At 35.3% G+C, this 22,821-nt stretch overlaps 3 protein-coding genes across 4 annotated transcripts in view; 1 reads left to right on the forward strand and 2 right to left on the reverse strand.

The window, feature by feature from the left end:
• Positions 1-419: 419 nt before the first annotated feature.
• Positions 420-10,606, reverse strand: LOC105230043 (mucin-17). The gene is made up of 4 exons (XM_011210612.3): positions 10,023-10,606; positions 2,348-9,032; positions 1,915-2,073; positions 420-1,855 (listed from the first exon to the last, which is right to left on the reverse strand). Exons 1-4 carry the CDS (start codon positions 10,112-10,114, stop codon positions 1,535-1,537), a joined length of 7,257 nt encoding a protein of 2,418 aa, XP_011208914.2. The 5' UTR covers positions 10,115-10,606; the 3' UTR covers positions 420-1,534.
• Positions 10,607-11,082: 476 nt separating this feature from the next.
• On the forward strand, positions 11,083-12,908 carry LOC105230044 (ubiquitin carboxyl-terminal hydrolase isozyme L5). Its single transcript, XM_011210613.4, has 3 exons — positions 11,083-11,289; positions 11,522-12,270; positions 12,504-12,908. The coding sequence occupies exons 1-3, from the start codon at positions 11,214-11,216 to the stop codon at positions 12,654-12,656; spliced, it is 978 nt and encodes a 325-aa protein (XP_011208915.1). The 5' UTR covers positions 11,083-11,213; the 3' UTR covers positions 12,657-12,908.
• A 1,073-nt stretch (positions 12,909-13,981) lies between these two features.
• The window catches only part of LOC105230045 (TSC22 domain family protein 1), a 36,630-nt gene continuing 27,790 nt past the window's right edge, over positions 13,982-22,821 (reverse strand). The window contains exons 3-8 of one of the 2 annotated variants that reach the window (XM_049457485.1): positions 21,729-21,898; positions 21,421-21,494; positions 16,191-16,531; positions 15,102-15,271; positions 14,942-15,021; positions 13,982-14,695 (exon numbers count right to left, since the gene is read on the reverse strand). In XM_049457485.1, coding sequence (XP_049313442.1) covers positions 14,598-14,695; positions 14,942-15,021; positions 15,102-15,271; positions 16,191-16,531; positions 21,421-21,494; positions 21,729-21,898 — 933 coding nt within the window. In that variant the 3' untranslated portion in view covers positions 13,982-14,597. Of the gene's footprint in view, positions 14,696-14,941; positions 15,022-15,101; positions 15,272-16,190; positions 16,532-18,917; positions 20,716-21,420; positions 21,495-21,728; positions 21,899-22,821 lie in introns of those variants that run through there. The other variant, XM_049457484.1, reaches the window with a different exon arrangement.

The following is a 22,821-nucleotide window of genomic DNA, read 5'->3' on the forward strand; positions in this document are numbered from 1 at the left end:
CAACGCTGCTCTTGAATTTTGATGAGGTACCCAGGATAGGTCCTTGAGTATGTGTGATTTATTTCTACCTACGACAATCCATTTAAGTAAACAGTATGGACCTGAATTTCTAACCGCTGTCTGTAGCTAGACAACAATTACCATGTTATAAGTTAAAAATGCATAACCATAACACACTTATATACAAAATAATTTAGACATTTATTTGCAAGTGAATTTTCCAAACAGAACGCTGCATCTTGAGGCTTAGATTTATCTAATTCAACTTCTTAACGGAATGACTCACGATGAGACTTGACCAAACAACACTGTATGCATTTATGAAATATTCTACCACAAATTCAATCACTTCATGAATTTATTGTATCATACCAGCTGATCAAAAAATGACATTACCTTTAAAAAAGACACAAAATCAATTCAGTTTAGTATTAATGAAATATTTATTGTTGCACTTCATCATGTGGAATACATTGAACATCTAATGCAAATGTTTACGTTTTAAAGGAAACTTAAAATTACATATATGTATACAAAGAAAGAAATAAAACATTTACTCTTCATTAGAATTAAAAATATTTTGCAAATACTTTCTCATTGGAGTGATTCTTAAGAAAATTTTTGTAATTCAATTTCAGAAAAGGATACAACAAAAGCGCACTACTTGCATTTACAAAAACAAAAAGAAACTATGCTTAATTATCAATTTTATTATTATACTCTTTTTCATTATTAATTCTTAGCATTTCCTGCTTGTTATCGTCCTTTGCTTTAAATTCTAAGATATTTATTTATACATCACGTAAATTTATCATTGCTTAACATCAAATACAATTTATCATTTATTAGTTTTAGTCAAAAAAATACAATAATAAAGAAAAAGAAAAATTCATTTGCATACACTATTTATGTATGTATGTGAATGCGCGTCGCCTAAACACCAGTGTGTGTGCTGCACTACTCTAACTGCATAGCAAAATGTTAAATTAGAAATTGCAACTTTCTAGCGTTTAAATCTACAAATTATGCATACATTTGTTTTTAGTACACACGTCTGTTGTGTTCAAATAGTTTATATATAGTATGTATGTATATATACAAATATACACGCATGTCGATATACACAATTGAACATATATATATATATATATTTCTTTATATATAGTTAATTATAAATGAAACTTAACTGTGTATCAGTAAATGTTTATACACAACATACAAACATACATTTTTGGTGGTTTCTAAAACCGTTTCGAGCTTTCTCAAATACGCATTATCAAATAAAGCGCGAACATATGTATATATAGTGTACGTTTATGTGTCAAAAATTCAAAATTGCAATTTACCATTCGAAATTTTATTTAACCCCGGACATGTAAGTTCGAAATCAAGTGTACACGCACTAAATATGTATATAGCGACACTCTCAAGTGTATATATGTATGTATATACACGGCGTATGCGTAAAAATCGTGGATTTACGTCAACGTATTGCATTTATTTACAGAGATTTTCGTTTCCGGCGCACACGATACTACTTGGACTTCTTCCCCGTAACGGCATGCCGCTTCTGTTGAATCTTATCTTTGAGATTTTTTATTAAGCTTTCAATATCTTCCACATTGTAAGCGTATATGAGTTTGCACTGTTTCGCCTGTATATTGCCGTTATTTAAATTCTTCAATGCATGTTGCAAGCAATAGACATTGCCCTCCTCCGTCTTCACCATTGATATATACAAATTAGCACGACACAAGTCGCACTCACTTTCAATGGATTTGTGTGGTGGTTGCTGCTTTTTAGCCTTGGAACCTTTCTCGTTGCCCACCTTTTCCGTGGATGTAACGCCCGCAGCCTGGAAATGATAATAAAGTGTGTTATTTTCTTTTTAAAGAAAGCAAATATTGGTTATACCTTGAGCTGCTCCCGCGCGGCCAACTCCTTCTCGTATACTTCCTGCAGCATGGGCAGCATTTGTTGGAGGGTGTCGGAAGTCACACGCTGATCATAACCCAATGCGAAAAGTAGTTGCTCCAAGGAGAACATAGCCGGTTCGCAGCTATCATGAATGTCCTTTAAGAAATAAAAATTTTAATAATTATTAATTATTTTCTGTAAAACAAGAAAAAAATTAGCGACGGACCAGCTTCAAAGAGACATACTCAAAATTTCAAATCCATATCTTAAAAACCGAAGGACTATTTCGGGTATATACAAACAATCAGACAGACGAAAAAAACGGATGGAGAGACAGACGGACATGTCTGTTACAAACTTCATGGCAAACATAATATACCCTCTTGTGGGCATAAATATAAAGAAAATCAAAATTTTATGGGTTACTTACTCTAAAATCATCTTTAGCCAAATCCAGCCAAGACGTCGTGGCGAAGTAAACGCTCTCGGACACCACATAGCCCGTGGCCAAGCTCGAGGTGTAGGCACGTGGAAATACAACAATAAACTCGCCCGGTTTCTGTTCGATGCGACATAGCGACACGCCGCGATCGGTGAGCATGTGCGGTGGAACCATAACCGTGTCACAAGGCAGCCATATAGTCTTATTCTGACAGTGTGTGGGAATGAGCGAAGTAAGTGCTGATCGGAAATTGGCGCTCTGGTCATCTGGAATGCCGTACCACAGTTTTGAGGCGCCTGTATGTAAGTATTCAATCCAGGAGAGCCCATGTGGATCGCGGTACCAGCAGCACGCAGAAAACAACATGCCTACATGCAGAGTCGGTACTGTTACGCCCATTACAGGACCAAGCGAGCGCAATACCGATCCGGGATTATTCGTTAGCACTTTAAGGTTCCACGGGTGGCGCGCATAATTTGAACCTTTACTTTTTGGTCCCGGACTGGGGAAACCATAACCCCAACCGGAGGAATCTATAGAACCAGAATGCACACAAACATGACTGTCACGCACGGCTACATGACGCCAAAACTCAGCCTCAACCTCATTGACAATCGGTTCGGTATTCTTGAACCACAGCGCCATTGTATTGCGTGCAATGCGATAAAATTGACTAAGCGGCATGCTGCGCCCTTTCACAATGCACTCCATCGACACACCGTCCACTTCCTCTTCGGATTCTTCATCGTCCTCCGAGGAAACATCGTCTTCTTCATTCGACACACTCTCCGTATTCACAAAACGATCGGCATTACGTCGTGCACGCGCCTCACGTTTCGCCCAATCGGCTTCGACTTCGTCGAACAGCTTTTGACGTTCGGCTGGCGATAAGGTATCGTAAGGTAGCAAATACTTGCAGTATATATCATCAAGTTTCGTAACACGATCTTGTGCCAACTTCGGAATGCACATCTCTTCGGCTACACGCGCCCATTTCTTCTTCTCAATCACCTCCTTCAAGCCGCCCAACTCCTGTACGGTGTGATAGAGACGCGGCAGATCCACTTCCATGCCGCCAATCCATGGTGGATGATTCATAACAATGCTCTGTGTGGCGAGATATTTTTTAATTGCACTTAGCTCCTTGGCGCTGGGTCCCCAACGATGAAGCATCTTATGTACGTATTGATTGTATGCTGTGAAACGCATCTCGTCCGATATGCGACACTCGGGCTTGAACGTGGCCGGTGGTATTATTTTACAAATACCGAAACGCGCAGCAATGGGTGTGATGCGTTCAATGAAATCAATGGGATCGGCAAACTCCTTTTCCGTCGGTCGAAAGATCGGCGCCTCCACCATTTGCGTTGGATCATCGTGACGCGGAAATGCAGTATTGTTGGACATTTTAATGGGTGTGTCATCTTTGAATTTCTTATTCGCGCCATGTCCGCTTGGACCGGGACCAGCCCCGCCCATACGTGACTTAGCCGAACCTGAGAAAAGCGAAGAGTTTGAGTTGACACGTACTAACGGACCGCCGACTGCAGTATTGGCAGCATTAGCCGCAGCTGCCGATGTGGATGGTTGGTTGCTAGCATCTGCGCCAGCTTTGAATCTCGGCTGCACGGTGCCAATTGGTACATTTTTCAAACTATTCGAAGACGATTTATCGGCGTTTGTTGTTGATACCTCGGAGCTGTTTGGTTGTGTAGTGTTCGCCTTCTCGGCCTTTTTTGTGTCACCTTCGGCGGTGTTCTTTGCAGCTGTCGCCAAAGCCGACGATATTGTTTGTGTACTTGGTATCAAAGTTTTTACAATATCCGCCACGTTCATGGACTCCGGCAGCGGTTTAGAATTGGAGCCCATTTGCGCTTTTGTCACCAAAGTGGCATGCATTATGACCTTTTGGTTCGGCCCATCGGGCCCCTCACGCCCCAATTTCACTGCAACACCTTGTATGCCACCTTCGCCATCACCGCCGGCGCCAATACCTTGGAGTGGTATGTAAAATGTGTGGCCCTCCTCGTCGGAATCTGCATCATTATTTGCGGCCTCCTGCTTTTTGCCGGTTTTCGCAGATTTCGCAGCGTTAGCTTTATTGCTAACACCAGGCTTTTCGGAATCTAAACTCACTTTCACGAGCTTACAGTTCTCTGACGGACTTAATGTCAAGGAAACGGAACTATTTTGCGTCTTCCCAGCGACGTCCTTGTTAGGCTTGTCGCTGGCGGCTGTTGGTGTTGCGACTGCAGCACCCGTCGACGTGCGTTTCTTGCCCGGCGAAGCTTTGCTTGTTGTTGTCGGTGTGTTTGGTGTAGACTCCTCATTTTGCGAGTCGCGTCCGCTCTGTCGTCTAAATGCTGGCGTGGTTTGTGGCAGCTTGTTGCCCTCGGCTTCATCGTCATCCTTATCGAAGGAATATATGGATTTCTCGTTATCCGCCGAAAATGCGCCGTAGGAAAATGGCGCACACTTCTTGTGACTTGTTGTTGTGGTTTCTTTGAGTTCAATTTGTTTTTGCTGATTCTTCTGATTGTAGACAGGCGTTCGTTTCGGTGTTTTTGCTGCGGTGGAAGCGCTGAGCGACGGCGTATTTAGCACAGGCTTAACTGGCGTCGTGTTCTTCTCGTCTGTCGCTGTCGGTGGCACCATTGCGTTGGTGGTGGTGTTCTTCTTGCGACTTTGCTTCGACGTCGGCGTAGTATCCAACGCGGGTGCTTGGACATTCGTAGGCGTTTGCGCTTGTGCCTGCTTGCCGGCAGCAGTTGTCTTGGAGTTCGCGCTGGAGCTTGTTGGCGTATCCTTTTCTTTTTCGTGTTTACTCTGTTTATTATCCTTGCTGGCCGTTTCGTTTGTAGCCTTTTCTTCTTTGAGTTTCTTAACTGCTGCCGTTTTCTTTTCAGCCTTCTCGGCGCGAGTTGTTTTGACTGGCGTTGGTGTCTCGCTTCTGGCGTGCGCATTGCTGCTTGTTTTGGCACTAGCCTTTTGCGTGAGATTTATTGCTTGGCCACTTGTACGCTCGTTTTCGGTGACAACGTCCATTGGGCTAACGGTGTCCAGTATTTTGCCATCGTCTTTGCGGCTGCTCGTTGCAATAACGGGTGTTGCCTTTAGAGATGGTCCCTTCGCCGACCAGGCACTTTCACTTTTGCCCAGATCGCGTGTGGCTTTTGACGAGGAACTGAACGATGTGCTCTCCTTGTCATCGCGTGTTGGTGGTGGCGTGGTGGCATAAAGATTCGGCCGCAAATTATCATCGAAATCATCGTCCAAGTCATCTTGTATCTCATCAGGGTTCGACGAACATTCAATTAGCCACTTTTGTATTTGCTCGTGCGTCATATTGACTTTTGCTTTGCGGCGCTCCTTGCTCGATAGCTGATCACCGATGTAGCCCTCGGTAGGCACTACGGGACCCAATACTGGTTTGTGTATAGAACCGCATTTACCCAGCGTACATTTAGTGTTGTCCGGCCCTGAGCTTTGTGCCAGACTTACGCTAGCTATACCAAATACTTTACCAGACTCCTCCTTGCTTGGCATGAGACTGGCTGTGAGTATGCTGCCGATTTCATCTTTTAATGGATCGGCGGATGCAGCTGCCGCACCGGCTATAGCCGAGGTAGTGACGCTGGTGCTTGCTGTTATTGCAACGGATGTGCCGGCGCCGGGCATGTTCATTTTCGTTGCCAAAGAGGAATTGCCTAGTCCGCCTTTAGCAACGGATGACAGTTCAAATTTTACTGGAGATGGTGATGGGAAATTGTTGGTGCGCGGTAAAGTGGTGCGGTCGAATTTCGGTGTTAGAAAATTCGGATTTATTTTCGGTGAGGGATATGCTTCGATGGGTGGTGGATAGGTTGTTGGTGCAGCTGGGTACTTCAGCGGTGACTGTGGCGGCAACGGTGCCTGCAGATGTGGCGGCAATGCGGCATTGCTGGTGGGTGTTGGGGGTGCTGTGGGCGACTTAGTGTTGGGAAATGGATGTGCCGCTGGGCGTACATGTTGCGTGTGATAGTGTGGTGAAGCTGGTGGCAAATAAGTCGGTGTTTTATTGAAACCGGCGTTTAGGGCGATATTCACATTTGCGGCTGGCGGTGTCGCCGAAGGTATTGCATAAGTCGCTGGCACATTTAATATTTTAGATGTTGGTATGGGTGATTTTTTTTCAATTGTCTTAAATGGACTTGGTACTTGTTGTATCGCACATTGTGCTGCTGCTGCCGTTACCGGGGAAGCGCTCGTCACTGGTGTGGCGGTATTGAGTGGTGGTGTTGATACTGGTTTTGTGGTAATTGGTAACATCATTAATTGATTCGGTGGCACGAAGTTTTGTGTTGTACTGTCACATTTTCTCGAATCCGAATGTTCGGAATCTTTATCATTTGATTTAATATTTGCTTTTATCGCCAGCGGCTCGTCATCAGAATCACTGAAACTTTTCTCTAGTTTGCGCTTGGTTTCGTTTAACTCTTTATTCAATAAAAAATCTTCATCATCGGTATCTGCTTTACTGATGTCCGACTTCTGTTTACTACTCGTGGTGCTCTCTACTGTTGTGGGTATTTTCGTGATGGCCCCTTTCTTAACTAGCATGCCTTCGATTTCGCGTTTAACTGGCGCTTGTTTGGGTTGTTTGGGTGGGCGGCCGCGTCTGCCGGTTGTTGGTTTCTCTACAGGAACTACTGGTTCCACTATGGTGGGCTTTGGCGGCTCTTTTGGTGGAAGGGGCGCCGCACTGACGGTTGCATTAGTATTGGCGCCGGTAGCGGCATTCTTTTTTAACTCATTCTCCATTTTTTCCATCTCTTTTACATTGGGCCGATCTGGAAAACTGTTCAATGATAAGTCGTCATCTTCATCTTCGGCTAATTGTAGTTTATGCCCTATGATGCCCATATAAATTGCAGCTGCCTCTTTTGTTTTTCGTGACGGTCGTGAAAATCTTGCGTTTCCACTGGTCTCCTTTTCGTCTTCACCATTTAGTGCCGAGATCTCCGACTTTGATTTCTTGTTTGCTATTTGACGCACAGGCGATTGCTTCTTCGGAGATTGTGGTGTTGTTTCTTTTTCTATTTCGACCTCGTCTTCTATTTTCTTTTTTGCTATTCTCCCTCGGCCCCTACCTTTGGCTTTTAGAGGCGCTTGTGGTTTTTCTTCCACAGCTACCTTTTCATTGCCATTGGCGATAGGACTTGCTTTGATTTCTTCGTTTGTTTCTACAGCTTCGGTTACTAACGTTTCTTGATTTTGTTCCGAGTTTGCTTTTTTTGGTGTAACTTTCTTTGCCAGCTTTCCAGCACGTCCTCCGGCCTTCTTTGGCGAAACCTTCGGTCCCTTCTTGAGTTTTATAGATTTTGCCAAGGGTTGCTCGTCATCGGACGAAAAGTCAAAAACATTCATTTTATCTTTATTTTCGATATTCACATCTTCATCTGCGTTTTTTATAGACTTCTTAGAATTTTTGTTCGCTGTTGAGCGTTGTGGAATATCGACTGAATCTTTAACTGACTTGTTATCGATATTTTCTAGTTTCACATTATTCTCAACAACATGTTCGTCATCCGCTTCTTCGGTATGTATCACTTTCACTGGTTCAAAAAAGGCTCGTTGCCTTGTCATACGTCCTGAGGGCTCAGGCGATGGTATAAATATTGGCGATTCCTTCTGTCTGGGCCGTTTTACTGGAACTTTATCTTTAGCTTTTGGCTTCTCATCTTTTGATTGTGTTATTTTTGTAATTTCTTTGGAATTCGATTCCAACTGTACATCCTCTAGTGCAACGTCTTTACCTTTTTTCGCTGATGATGGAGGTCTACCCTTGCGTGAACGTCCCGTTTCACTCTCCTTCGAAGGCGTTTCTGATTTACGCTCCTGTATTGTGGGTGTTTTTGATTTCTTCGCATCGCTTCTTCGCACTGCATACGATTCTTTTTCGGAATCCTCAATTTTCGTAGCTTCATCTTTTGCAGAATAGAATTCATCATCTTCTTCACTATCATGCTCTGTTGCTTGTTGTGTATCTTTTGCACCACCCCGATTTGAACGTCTTTTTGTATCCGGTGTATTATTGCACTTATCAGTTTCGGAGTTGTTGTTGGACTGTTGATCGCCCGGTGGACGACTTCGTCGATTACCAACAGGAACTACTTCTGCACGCTTCCGCACGGCAAATGGTATAATATTATTTTCAGCGGACCCAATATTGTCTTCTGGTTTCGTAGCAGCATCTGTGGAAGGTGCATCTGCCTTGGTGTCACTGTTTTCGGGCGCCTCTGCAACAGTGGTTGCGGCATTTTTGGATGTTGACGCTTTGGGTTCTTCTTTCTTCGTTGTGCTACCTTTGGGCCGACCCTTCTTGCCTTTTTTACCACCTTTGGTCTGTTTGACAGGTGTTATCTTTACAGGACGTTCCGGTTCTTTCGTCTTGCCTTGATTTAAAAAGTCTAAATGCGCTGGTAATGCGGGCGTTCCACGAAAACACAAGAAAGTCAGAAAATCTTCAGTCTTCGGACGCTTGTTTGGTAAAATTTCTGTAGGTGGTTCACGGCTTTCTGACGATGTGCTTGGACCAGTATTTGACGAAGAAGAAGCTGCAATCACTGAACTGTATGATGACGTGGGAGCATTTTGACCTTGTGCAAATTTCCGTTGGGCTTGAACTTTGGTTCTACACGTGAAAGATACAAACATAAGATTACAGGGTCAGTTTGACAATTAAAGTTTGTTTAAATTTTATGCTAATTAAATCATAAAAATGTATGTAATAAGAACATAACAAGCACAATGCTATATTTTTTTCACTTCTCTATCATAAATTTTATATAACAAATGTCAAAAAGGGAAACGACATTGAATAAAATATACCGAATTGTATATTTTTAATTTGTTATATTGTATATTTTTAATCGGGTCGATCTTTAGTTTACTTTCGCAAGTGTTCTAACAAATTAAAAAAATAAAATTTCCAAACTTAAAAACGTTTTTCCCAAAACTCACGTGTTCAAAATCGGTGCCCCTCATATCTATAACTTTAAACTATTGCACCAATCGTTTTATCCGAAACCATCCAGACTAATTGCTCCCATTTTCAATTATTTTTTTGTTAATATAAAACTTCTTTATAAGAAAAACATAAAACCTGGCCTTGTTTGACTCGAATCAACCCTATTTTCCCTTAAAGAATTTTACAAAATTCTGATTAAGAAATTGCATTAGTAATTTAATGTATTATTTAAATATAAATATATTTGAATAACAAAGAAGTTTTGCAACATACATTTTCTTTTTACGATACAAATTCGACTTTATTATTATTTACATACGTACATATTTTATTTGCATACTTTCAAAATACTTCCTTGGTTATTACTGCTTTAATATACAATAAATGACTTATGCACTTGTCTATCATATATAATTGCATGCATATATAAATTATTCCATGAACAGGTACATACACACATAGTTGTACATACATACATACATACATATAAGCTGGTAAATGAATGTCCGTTGTTTTGCTACTATATTTGAAATATGTAGTTATCCATACATCGCACATAAAATTACTATATGCCCTCTTAATACTACTGAATGGTAAAAAAATTCCATATTGATCACATAAACCGGGCTTCTTACAAATAAACGTATTACGTACCGTTTAGGCATTTCTGGTGACGACTCCACTGCCGTCGGTTGAGGTGGCGGTGACTCTTTGCGTTTCCGCTTAGAGTCTTTGGATACGACCATCTTTCATCCACCCCTTTGGCCACTTCTCCTACTTAACTTTTCACAATTCACACTTGACTTCACTTGGAAAATATGTGCGTCGTTTCTCAGCCGGTTAAAAATTTATAAAATCGCAACACGTATTGACTACTTACAAGCAGTAACTTTATATAATGGTTTATCAGTTTTTGTAAATTTTTATTAAATGTGTACAAATCGCATAAATTACTCCAATTTACACACACCGCCACCGCAACTACCCATTTTTTTCATTTGCAAAATTTTCATCGACGTCGTAACTAGAAAACTTAACTCCATTTTTTCACACCTTTCACTGCATTTTATTTTTCACAAATATTGGCATTCATTACAAATAAGTTCACTCAAACAATTTTCAATAGTTAGCAAATTTTTTTACACATTTTTATGAGGGAAAATAATATTTGAAAAATTCTTATTTTCTTCTCCGATTTGCAATCGCTTTCCGTTTACCACAGTTACTTCAAAACTGATTGCTTTGTGTCATGGCGGACAAATAGCAGAGGTGTATTCCATCGGACTACATTTATTTTCAAAAGTTTTTAGAGCAATGTACTTTTACCATGGGTCAGTGGTCTACAAAAAACACATTTTTTACCAACACAATGAAAATAAATACAGTATTGTTATTAAGAATGATGTATCCAAATATGCTGAACAACAACGTCATCTCTATTAAAAGTACATAAAAAGTGCGAATAAATGGAAATTATAGTTGAAAATTATGACATGTAAGGAAATCAAAATGTATAGAACTTAAACAAATCAGTTTTATTTCGTTAAAGATCTTTCAAAATTTGTCTTTACAGTGAATTACATTAAAATGTTTAATGGTTAATTTGGATATTTGTATCAATAATATTTAGCTTAATTCTTCAGTATAAAATTTTTAATTGAAATGTTTGTCAACACTGTTTATTGTTAGGCAGTTTCGGTTACCCTGTTTATAGCTACGTTGTGAATTGCATTTTTTTAATTTGGCAGGTAAAAATATATTTGTGTCAAAGAATAATTGTCAATAGACCTATATAGTACAAGTTCTGGTTCGCTACAATTAATACAATTTTAACAAATAAATAAAATGTCGGACGGTGCAGGAAGTTGGTGTTTAATTGAGAGTGATCCCGGTGTATTTACGGAACTTATACGTGAATTCGGTGAGTAACTTTATTAGCGTCTTTATTTACCGGCTTCTATGAAGGTTTCACGCAATTTTCTTCACTTGGGGTTAAGTATACAAGATAAACAATTCTGTGCAAAATTGCAATATCATCGGAATTTGTTATCAATTGAGATTTTCATATTGTTTATGTTATTGATGTAGGCACAGAACTGCAGCGAGATTCCAAAATATATTGTTAACCATTCCTATTCTTTATAACGTTTTAGGTTGCGAAGGTGTGCAGGTAGAAGAAATATGGAGTTTAGATCGTGATCTGTTCAAAGAACTCGAACCTATACATGGACTAATATTCCTGTTTAAATGGGTACAGGACGACGAATCAGTTGGCACAGTAGTAAAGGACGATCGTTTAGATAATATATTCTTTGCGAAACAAGTTATAAATAATGCTTGCGCTACACAAGCTATACTTAGCATACTACTAAATTGCAATCACCAAGACATCAACTTGGGGCCAACACTTACTGAATTTAAAGAATTTTCACAGTCTTTCGACCCGTTCAACAAAGGTTTAACACTGAGTAATGCGCCTAAAATTCGTTCTGTGCATAATTCATTTGCGCGACAAACACTCTACGAGCTAGACACTAAAAACCAAAACAAAGATGATGATGTATACCATTTCATCGGTTATATACCGATCAATGGCCGTTTATATGAACTCGATGGCTTGAAAGAAGGCCCAGTAGATTTGGGCGCCGTGGCCGCAGATCAAAATTGGATCGATGTTGTGCGCCCAATAATCGAAAAGCGTATGCAAAAGTACAGCGAAGGCGAAATTCACTTTAATCTTATGGCGCTTGTATCGGATCGATTGAAAATATATCAGCAAAAAATTGATAATCTTATAAACACCGCTGAGGACGCCATGGACACCGACGAGGATAGACAGACTGAAATCGCTAAATTGCGTTCGAAAATGGAGTACGAAGTTGAGAAACGGAAGCGATATAAAGTAAGTGAATGTAACTGAATTAGTAGGTCAAAAACATTACAACACAACTTTTTAGTAAATGTGGTTATTAACAAAAATATTTGCATTGCAATAGTGAAATAACTATTATTTCGGTATGTGTTAAAATAATTGTATTTCTAAATGCGTGTTCTTAGGAAATTAAAATATTTTGTAATTTTTTTTTTTTGTACATTTTACCTAAACACTTTTAAATATTTGTTTTTCCTTTACAGATCGAAAACATTCGTCGTAAACATAATTATTTACCATTTATAGTGGAATTACTAAAAATGTTGGGGGAACAAGGCCAATTAATGCCTATCTATGAAAAGGCTAAACAGCGCGCTGCAGAAAGAGAGGCTGCCGTTTCGAAAAGCAAATCTTAAAATTTTTGCCACTGTGTGCGGCATACAAAATTCTTAAACATCGTTGACGCATTTTTTCTTTACATTTGTAAATGCTTTTATTACAAAAGAAAAAAATTAATAAAATCAAATCAATCGTTTATATATATACATACATATATTGCTAACGCAATGACTGCCGAGGAGAATATGTATAATTCCCCTAAAAAGATTGTTTAAATTTTTGAAAACTTGAGAAAATAGCAAAATAAATCTAACTTGTGCTATAGCAAACTGTAATTGTTTGATTTCATATTTTTGTAATAGAAAGTCATAGGTGTTTTATTTTTGATTTATTACTTGTAATATATTTCAATTAATAGCATTAATATATATAATATATAATTTAATGTATATATAGTTGATCTTTATTACAATATGTATACTATATTCAGATTTCATTGCGTTTTTACTTTTATATAATATGTAAGTATTGTATATAGGAATATTATGTTAATCAGTGATTTTGTCGGTTTCTAGGTTAAATCCACATTTACGTGTCATGGATTGATTTTCAAGGGTTTTTGATTCTAGTTTTTTTTTTTATTTTATTTTGGTGTTATATGCATATTTTATTTTTTGGGTGCGAGTATGTTTGATTTATGTGGTCTTTTTTATTAAAAAAAGTGTGCTAAACATTTTGTGTGGCAAAAAAACAGCGAATGCAAAAATGGAATATAATATGTGAAAATATTGAGGAAATTCAAAAGTAAGGTAAAAGCAAAGAAGTGCTTCACTAAAGCATAATATTTGGAAATTAATTCAGCATGTAAGAATAAATATAATCCGAACAAAGTATTAAAGGAAACGTCCGAGACCGTATAAAAAAAATTATATAAATGATCAGCATGCCAAGCGGAGTCTATTTAGCCTAGTCCGGCTGTTGTTGCTGTTGTAGTGACAGAATTCTGCCGAGTTGACAGGCCTTGGTCGAATAAAAATCAGGGTCCGTTCCAGTTACGTAGACCCGATTGTTGTGGGAACGGTCCGTCTGTCTGTGTGCACCTTCGGTTAGAGATATCAATGTGTTATTTTTCACTTTTTTATCTCCAAGAAATTGCTCATATTTCGGAACCGCCGATATCGGACCACATAACAACATAAGCTGAACAATCGAAATCAAGTTCTTGCTTGTATCGAAAACTTTGATTTGACGGGATTTTATTCAAAAGAAAGGTAAAATCTCCGAATAAATAGTTTAGATCCGGCCAAAATAGTATATAATTCTTGTATGGGAAACTTTTGTATTTGTTAGGGTATTTTATTTAAGATTTTTTTGCTTTTAAAAAAATTATATAGTGAATTTCAAAAAAACTTTTTTCAATATTAACAAATTTTAATGTTTTAAATTACTGTTTGCTAATCTGATTGTATATTTCTTCAAAATTTTTCTGCTTCTTCTAGCTTTGTGTTACATAACTTTTGATTTGTTTAATATTTTTGCATTCATTACACTTTTTTTTAATGTGAATCCTCATTTATCTATAACTTAGCATACTCCACTACATTGCTTTTACGGTTGTTTTTGATTTCTTTTTTTTTCTTTGCTGTGTTTGTATATAGTATATTATAACGTGTGCTTGTTTTAATTTGCATATATTTAGTTTTTAAGAAGTTTGTCATTTCGCACTGATTTTGTTTAATTTTTTTGATTTTTATCAAAACAAATTTTGAACTTAACAACCATAACCTCTAAATTTAGCACTTATGAATATGTTTTTTTTTCTACTTTCGCTTGTTTTTCATTTAATTTTTAATTAACATAATTTTTTGCATGAATTTTTGAAGACACAACAGTTTCGGGTCCAGTTCCAGGAAGTATAATTTCAAGTTTAATGCTTTCATTTGCTTTGCACACCACCGCCACATCACGCCCAGCCGCGACTCCACGCTATAGCACACGTGCGCTTGTAATGGTTATTGTTAGGTCTTGAAGCCATCGAGATGCTTCGGTTGTGCGGTTGTCGGTTGGGTGTTGTTGGCTTGAGTTGGCGGCGCCGGTTCACTACTCTCTCTATGAACTGTAATTGAATAAATGATTGTTTTTGTTTTGTTTGCTTTTGTTGTTGTTGCTACTTTGTTTTTGTGTGTGTTAACATTTTAATAATTTGCACAATGTTGTTGCTATTGTTGCATTTTGGAAGCATATCAAATGGGTATTGTTAGATTTGGAAAAAATTGATTTGTCTGATTGAATTGATTTGCCGAATTGATCGAATAGTTGTTCGGATTGTAAGATGCAAAGCAATTATTTGGCGTTGTTATACCTGCGGCCTGCATGCGATTGTATAAATTCTTTTTCTTCTTCTTCAAAATCATATCCAAATTGTAGCCATCAGCGGTTGTTCTGCAGAATATTCAATTAAGTTAGGTTAGGTTAGGTTGCAAATAATTATTTGAATATGTAAATTATTAATTATTGCTTACTTCTCAATGCGATTCATTCCCAATAGATCCTTGAAGGATAAGTATATCTTGTTGAGTGTCAAATTTGGTAGTCCCTGCCCCAAATATCGTACAAATTTGACCTGCTCACATTTGGGTAAGCCACTCTCATGGAAGTCCAAAAAGGGTCTATGATCGGAAATCTTATATTCCTGCAAATGACAAAGTGATGTAAACAAGAAAAATTGAAAGTGAAAATTTTAACTTTTACTTAAAAAACGAGAGTAAAACAAATAACTGTGCTCTCATTGGCATTGACAGCGTTTAAACGGTGCTGTTAATGGCATGATATTATTGGGGTAGCATAAAAGTAATATTTATATCCTGAATAAGGAATTTTAAGATTGCCACAAAGTTTGTAACGCTCAGAAGTAAGTCTCCCAGAGTCTAGAAAGCATATATATAAAAGATCAGCGCCACGAGCTGAGTCGATTTAGCTAAGTCCTTATGTCTATACGCAGTTTTGTCGCTTAGTTTTTGAGTTATCGACCTGAAATTTTGCACACGTCGTTTTCTCACTATAAAACTGCTCATTTGTCAGAACCATCAATATCGGATCCCTATAGCACATAGCTGTCATACAAACTGAACGAGGATCAAGTTCTTGTATGGGAAACTGTTATAATTGAGGAGATATCTTCTCTAAATTTGGCTTAGTTCATTATCTATGACAATGCTATAATATCTGAACATATTGTTCAGATAGTACTACTATAACATATAGCTGCCATACAAATTGACCGATCAGTAAGGAAAACTTTTTGACAAGTTATCTCCACGAAATCGCAAATTGCAAAAAAAATAAAATAAAAATTATTAGCCGTACCGCACGCTCACACATAAATATACATATGTATATATGTAATAAATTTCGCATTAATCTAAATGCATAAGCACTAAAACCAGCCTTCCTTTCGCCATAAAAAACTCTAAATATAAACGCAGCAATATTTTATAGGCCAAAGAAAAATGTATACAAGTTTATATGTATGCATATTGGGGCATATGCGTATATGTGTATGTACGTATGTATAAGTGTATGCAATTTACGCTTCCTTTGTGTTTGCTCACATTGCAAAATTTGCTGAAGTTTTCGACGATTATGTACTTTTCGTAAAAGGTTACCGTTTGATTACTCTGAATACCGAACTGTTTGAATATTTCCTGCTTTTTCGGCGGCAAACGTGTTATATGTGTACAGACCCCATCCTCGACACGATGTGTTTCGTGTACATCGAAATTTTCGTAAATCATTAGATTTTCCAAAACCTTCGGCATTATACAACGCGCTGGTAACGCATCAAAACCGCTGCCGACTCGCGCACCGCCGCCGACACCGTCCAAGCCACCGCCAGCATTCGGTCCGAAATCCATGCCATCACTGGATTGCTGATGCACCATGTTTTTTAAATCTATCGAATATATGGAGTTTATGTTTAGGTTAGATTTTTTTTATAAAAAGTGTAATATATAGAGCTTGTTGTAATTTTGGTTATGGTTCGTGGAGTAAACAAATAAATTGTGGTAAAAAAATGTGTAAAACTTATAAATGAGTAAAGGATAAATTTATTTATTATATAAAAAATAAAGTAAAACGTTTCGTTATAATTTGTTTAAGTAGTAATTATTTAATTAAAAAAATATATTCCAATTTAATAAAAACCTTAAATTTTAGAGTTGGTTGTATTTTTGGCTATTTTAATTAAAAAAAAGTACAAAGTAATAAAAAATAAATTTATTTATAAAAAGTAAAGTAAGATATTTTTTGTTCTTTTTTTATTAAAAATGGTATTTAATGAAAATTGAACTTAAAAAAATAATATCAACATTTTTTATAAAAAAAAATAAAATAATATTTCATAAAAATGAAATAAAAATTGTTTTTCTACTTAATTTAAATTAAAAAAAAACTAATATTATTAACCTATTATTGCTTAAAAAATTAACTGCAAAATAATTTATTGATATCTTATATGAAAATAAATTCCAAATACCAGATTGAAAAATAAAGAAAAAACTATTAGTCCGATTAAAAATTTATATAAATAAAAGTATATCTATAAAATTAAAAAAAAAATATTTTTTAACAAAAAAATTTATATGAAAAAGGTTATATGTATATAAAAATGTATTAATATTAATATTAAAAGTTAGTTTTTAATTCAGGTTTGCAAATAAAATATCTAAAAAATATTGAATTAACATCTAAAATTTTCCTTTTTTATTTTGCAATGCCGAAAATCTTATTTAAGAGTAAATTTCGATTTAAAAAAAAATTAAATAAAATATTAATCCGAAAAATCGAATTAAAAATTTGTACAAAAAAAATGTATATAAAAAATGTATTTATATTATTTATCATATTTAAAAGTTCTAAAAGATATTAAACTAAAATCTAAATAATCTGTTTTATTCTGCAGTCTCGAAAATATTATTTAAAAATAAATTTTAAATAAAAAATGAATATAAAAAGATTAAACCGAAAAATCGAACTTAAAATTTGTATAAAAAAGTTATATAAAAATATTTAAATAAAAAAATTTATATTAAGAAAATTATATAAAATAAAATTAATATACAATAAATTTTATAAACAAACAAATAAGTTTTTTTTTTTTAATTTAAATTTTTTCGCGATTGAGTATTTCGTTTTCTATTTCGTATCCTACCATTTTGGTGATAAAAGGAAAGCATATTAATAATAATATATAAACATAGTTTAGTTCTTTTTTATAGTTAATTAGTATTGCAGTTAGAAATATGCAAACTGGGTAAATAACTTTTTTATTTTTTTCTGCATTTTTGATATTAAAAAATATTTTTTGCAATTTTAAATCCAAAATGTTTAGAATAACAAATTCAATTTTCAATTTTAATTTTAAATAAAAAAAGAAAATTTAAAATTTTTATTTTAAATTAAAAGGTATAGTTTTCAATTTTAATATTAAATTAAAAATAAAATAATTTTTTTTAAGTTAAAAAGGAAAATTTTAAAATTTTAAACCCAAACATACCAAATGTAATTTAAAATTGGAAATTTGAAATAAAATTTGAAAATCAAATTTGCATTCGAAATTTCTTAATAAAAAGATTGCAACCGTGCTTCTGCTTCTGAATAATAATAATAATAATTATTTTTTTTTATTTTAATATAATTTAAATTTATAATATAAATTAAATATTTAATATATTTTAAATAATTAAATATTTAATATATAAATAATTTAAATTTTTAAAATAAAACTTATACTGGCTCTTATAGCGCTTATGTACCCACCCAATTCAACCTCAAATTGAGCGCCAAATCAAAAGTTGGCTGGGTGCTGTTACCTAGTAGACGCGTTATACAGAACATAGCTTTACATAAAAATGTATTTACACAGATACACTGATTTTTCAGTACATGTTTGTATGTACACATGTATGTATTTGCATAAATAAAGCTCTCATAATTTATGGCAGAGATAAACCAATTCATTTTCATTTTCATAGTTGGCACGAGTGTGCGTGAATTAAAACCGCCCGCCAGTTAGCCAATCCCAATGAATTTTGCGATCATTTAGCATGCTCAGCGCTATGCTGCCAACTATTTTTAGTCGCTGCAAGCAGGCTCGATCCGTCATAGTAATCCGCACAAACAAAAACAAAAAATAATTATGACTACAAATGCAAATAAAATAAAAAAATGCAAATAAAAGTAAAATAAATAAAAATGAAATTAAACAAAATAGCGATTTGAGTGACAGAAATAAAGCGCGTGGCGCAGATACGGAAAAATACACACAGACAAACAAAATATTTTAATTTTGCATATAATATAGCTTTTATTTTATTTTTAATTCTTTATTGTTTTTATTTTTTGCACATTAGTATGCACTAGTTGGCGTTGCATTTTAATACGTACATGATTTTGTCGTTACTTCCGACAAATAATATTCTTTAATTAATACAAATCATGATAATCTCTTGGCTAATATACTATATAGTCAACACAAAAAATAATAAAAATTATTACAAACACACACAAAACGAGAATATTTAGGAGAGTTATTTTCTGTACATGTATGTATGTATGTCCATGCCTTTGAACAGTTACATGTAAATATATTATATAAGTTTATATATTTATGTCAAACATGACGAAGCAAAAGTGCCGGTGTATGTGTGTGTGTCTGTTTATAACTAAGTAAATTTAAATAATCTCATTTAAAGGAATAACACTACATACATATATGTATGTTGTGTGTATATTTGTGAGCATATATGTAGTTGTAAATACTAGACTGCAATTTTCTCAAATTATTTATATATAAAATTATAATATTATTTTTTGTTTTTGTAACAGCTGAAAATGTGGCACAAAGCATTTGTTGCAGTCGAGTATATTTTTTATTTATTTTGTTTTTTTTTCAAAACACACACATATACATACATACTATGTAAACAAAATATGCTAGTGTTGTTATAAGAAAAAAAAACTGTAAATTACTTACATACATATATATGTAATAAACTAATGCATATGGTACAATTTTAACATAAAATTCCTTATTTTGTTGTTTTTGCTATTTTTATTTTTTAACTAATTTTCTGCACTTAGCAACTTATTCGGAATTAGGAATTAATTGTACACATCAAAATCATTTGGATAAACCCCTTGACATGGACAACGGCATGTGTACAGGTGATTGTTGTTGTTGTTGGTGCTGTTGTTGCAGCTGTAGCTGTTGTAAGTGTCCAGGCGGTAGTGGTGATGACGGTGTGTGTTGGTGCAACAACTGTGCATGTGTTTGTGTTGGTAGTGGTGGTTTTGGTGGTTGTGGTTGTAGCGGTTGCGTTTGTAGTGGATGTGGTTGCAGCGGTTGTGATTGATAAGGATGAGGTTGTAACGGTTGTTGCTGTTGTTGTTGTTGTAAGGGATGTGCTTGTAGCGGCTGCGTTTGCATGGGACGCAGTGGTTGCATCGGTGGTGTGTGCGGTGACTGTGCACGCAACTGATGATGTGCAGCTGCCAGCGATTGCAATTGTGGTGATTGGGATTGTAACGGATGTGGTGGTTGATGCAACTGTTGCGATTGTAGGGCGAGTGATTGTAAAGGATATGCTTGCATTGGATGTGTTTGTAGCGGTTTCAGCTGTATGGGCTGTGATTGTAGCGATTGTGGTGGTTGTTGTTGGAATTGAGGTGGTTGTTGTGCTAATTGTGGATGAGGTTGCTGTTGTAATAGTGTAGGTTGCTGTTGAGGTGTTTGTAGAATGTGTTGTTGCAATTGGGGTGCAGGTTGCTGTTGTGGTGTTTGTGGAATTTGTTGTTGTTGTTGTAATTGGGGTGCAGGTTGCTGTTGTGGTGTTTGTGGAATTTGCTGTTGTTGCAATTGTGTTGGATGTTGCTGTGTTTGTGGAGTCGGTTGTTGTTGTGGTTTTGGTGCTGTTTGTTGTTGTGTTTGTGGTGTTGCTTGCTGTTGTGATTGTGATGGTGCTTGCTGTTGTTGTTGTTGTTGTGATTGGGGTTGTGACTGTGGCAGAGACTGTGACTGTGACTGTGGCTGTGTTTGCGAATGTGACGAGCTAGAGTTGCCTTTACTCGGTGTATTGCCTAAAAACCAAAAATAAAAAATTAAAAAAAATTATGAAAATAATAAGATTATTTTTAATAATTAGAAAACATATGTATACGTATGGGCATGTTTATGTGTTAGTGTTTATATGGTATATATAAGATATTTTAAAGAAGAATAATTTTTATTTTTTTAAGCTTAACGGGATCGTTGTAATATTTTTAAGAATTAAAAAAGTATAAAAACATTTATTTTTGTTTAAAAAGTGTAAATTAAAATCACAATATCAACGGTACAGAAATTCATTATCGAAATAAGAAAAATAAAAAAAAGTTGGGAACCGCTGAAATATCGGGAGTGTAATGATACAACGATAGAAACACCAGTTTCCAAAAACAGGCTTTATTTCTTATAATAAAAACTTAAAATCTAACTAATTTTATATTCAAGCGAAAGGATCACCATTATATTATATACACATTAGGGTGGGCAAAAAAAAACATTTTATTTCCAAAAAAAACCCTTATTTTTGTAATATTAACTTAAGATCTAACTAGTTTTTTATTCAAGTGAAAGGATCGCCCTTAGGTTATGTATACATTAGGGTGGCCCAATTTTTTTTTCTACAGATACTGTGAAAAACGCCAGAAATAACGCAAAAAATTTTAAAATTGTTATTTTTTTGTCCACCCTAATACATATTTCTGTAAAAATAATTGTTTAAAATATTTTTTGAAACTAACCTGCTGTTGTATTCGATAGAAAACGTTTCGTTTTGTCCAATATATAAGGCAAATTGTAACCATCTTTTGTGTAGCTGAATGGTGGAAAAGTTAAAAGTGATAATTAGTTATTAAAATTAAAATTAAAGTTTACATATTTTTATTTTAATTTTTATTTTTTTTATATACATTTTTTTTTAATTCTTTTTACAATTTTTTTTTCCTTTTTTTAATTTTTTTTTTTATTTAAATTTTATTTTTAATTTTTTTTATAATTTATTCTTTTACAATTTACTTTCAATATGTGTTTAGTTCTAAGTTTTACTCACATTTCTGTTCGTTTAGTGCAGAAAAGATTCTTGAAATTACTATAAATGCAGAAAAGCGTAAATGTGGGTAGTCCCTGCCCCAAATAACGGGCAAACTTTATTTGATCCGCCTTATTTAAGCCACTTTGATTGAGTGAGAGAAATGGTCGATGATCCTGTACGTCGTATTCCTTGAAGAAATAAAAAGACAAATTTAATATTATATTTTTATAAATACGAGAATATTCTAAAAATACTAGGGCGTGTTAATAATAAAATAACGGGTTGTCCAAGTAAAGGCACTTTAATTCATCATGGAAAAACTTATGCTTGAACAACGTTTACAAATCATTCAACTGAATAGACCACATCCAGCATTCAGTAAAGAAAATATAGCAAAATTGCCGCATTTGGGACGAAGAGGCCAACCACCAAGATCGTGTGATATCAGACCGTTAGACTTTTCTTGAGGGGATATGCAAATTCTAAAGCTTATGCGAACAATCCCGCTTCGATTCAGGCCTGGGAGCAAAGCATCTCGCGTGTCATTCGCCAGTTACCAGTGAAAGTGCTCGAACGAGTTATCGAAAATTGGATTCAAAGGATGGACCATCTGAGTTATAGCGCCGGTTAACATTTAAAAGAGATAATCTTCAAAAAAAGGCCAAAAAAAATTCTTTCGAATGATAATAAACATTCCGCATTAAACTCGAAGTTTCTGCGTTTTTCTTTAAAAAAGTTAAAGAGAGCCTCGAAATGGATCACCCTTTATTTATTTACTTGTTTTTGTAGAAATTTTATATTTCCTTAACTTCTTTAAAATTTCCAGCAAAAAAATTTTTGCGAAGAAAATTAAAACGCATTTCTCTGCAGCTCAATAATAGGTCAATCTTTGCTAATTGCTCTGATCATGGCTTATAGCTATCATCGTCTAAATGCAAACCAGGTGTGCTGGTAAATATTGGGTAGTTCACTAAGTTGTGCCACATGCCAAATATTAGTCCCACATCGTAGAAAATATTAACATTGAAATTTTCAATAGTAAAAAAGGCTTTTATTTTCTCATATGACGGGGTAAACATTCTATTATTTATAAGAGCGAAATTCATTCAAG

The sequence above is a fragment of the Bactrocera dorsalis genome, chromosome 5, assembly GCF_023373825.1.
Source record: "Bactrocera dorsalis isolate Fly_Bdor chromosome 5, ASM2337382v1, whole genome shotgun sequence".
Classification (NCBI taxonomy): domain Eukaryota; kingdom Metazoa; phylum Arthropoda; class Insecta; order Diptera; family Tephritidae; genus Bactrocera; species Bactrocera dorsalis.

Bases quoted from the DNA above. Each gene is read 5' to 3' on its own strand.
- LOC105230043 (XM_011210612.3), bottom strand. From the start codon at position 10,114: ATGGTCGTATCCAAAGACTCTAAGCGGAAACGCAAAGAGTCACCGCCA. The intron at 2,074-2,347 runs GTAAGTAACCCA...TATTTCTTAAAG, and splicing joins TGGCTAAAGATGATTTTAGA to GACATTCATGATAGCTGCGA. The intron at 1,856-1,914 runs GTATAACCAATA...TATCATTTCCAG, and splicing joins CCGCGCGGGAGCAGCTCAAG to GCTGCGGGCGTTACATCCAC.
- LOC105230044 (XM_011210613.4), top strand. From the start codon at position 11,214: ATGTCGGACGGTGCAGGAAGTTGGTGTTTAATTGAGAGTGATCCCGGT. The intron at 11,290-11,521 runs GTGAGTAACTTT...ATAACGTTTTAG, and splicing joins GGAACTTATACGTGAATTCG to GTTGCGAAGGTGTGCAGGTA. The intron at 12,271-12,503 runs GTAAGTGAATGT...TTTCCTTTACAG, and splicing joins AGAAACGGAAGCGATATAAA to ATCGAAAACATTCGTCGTAA.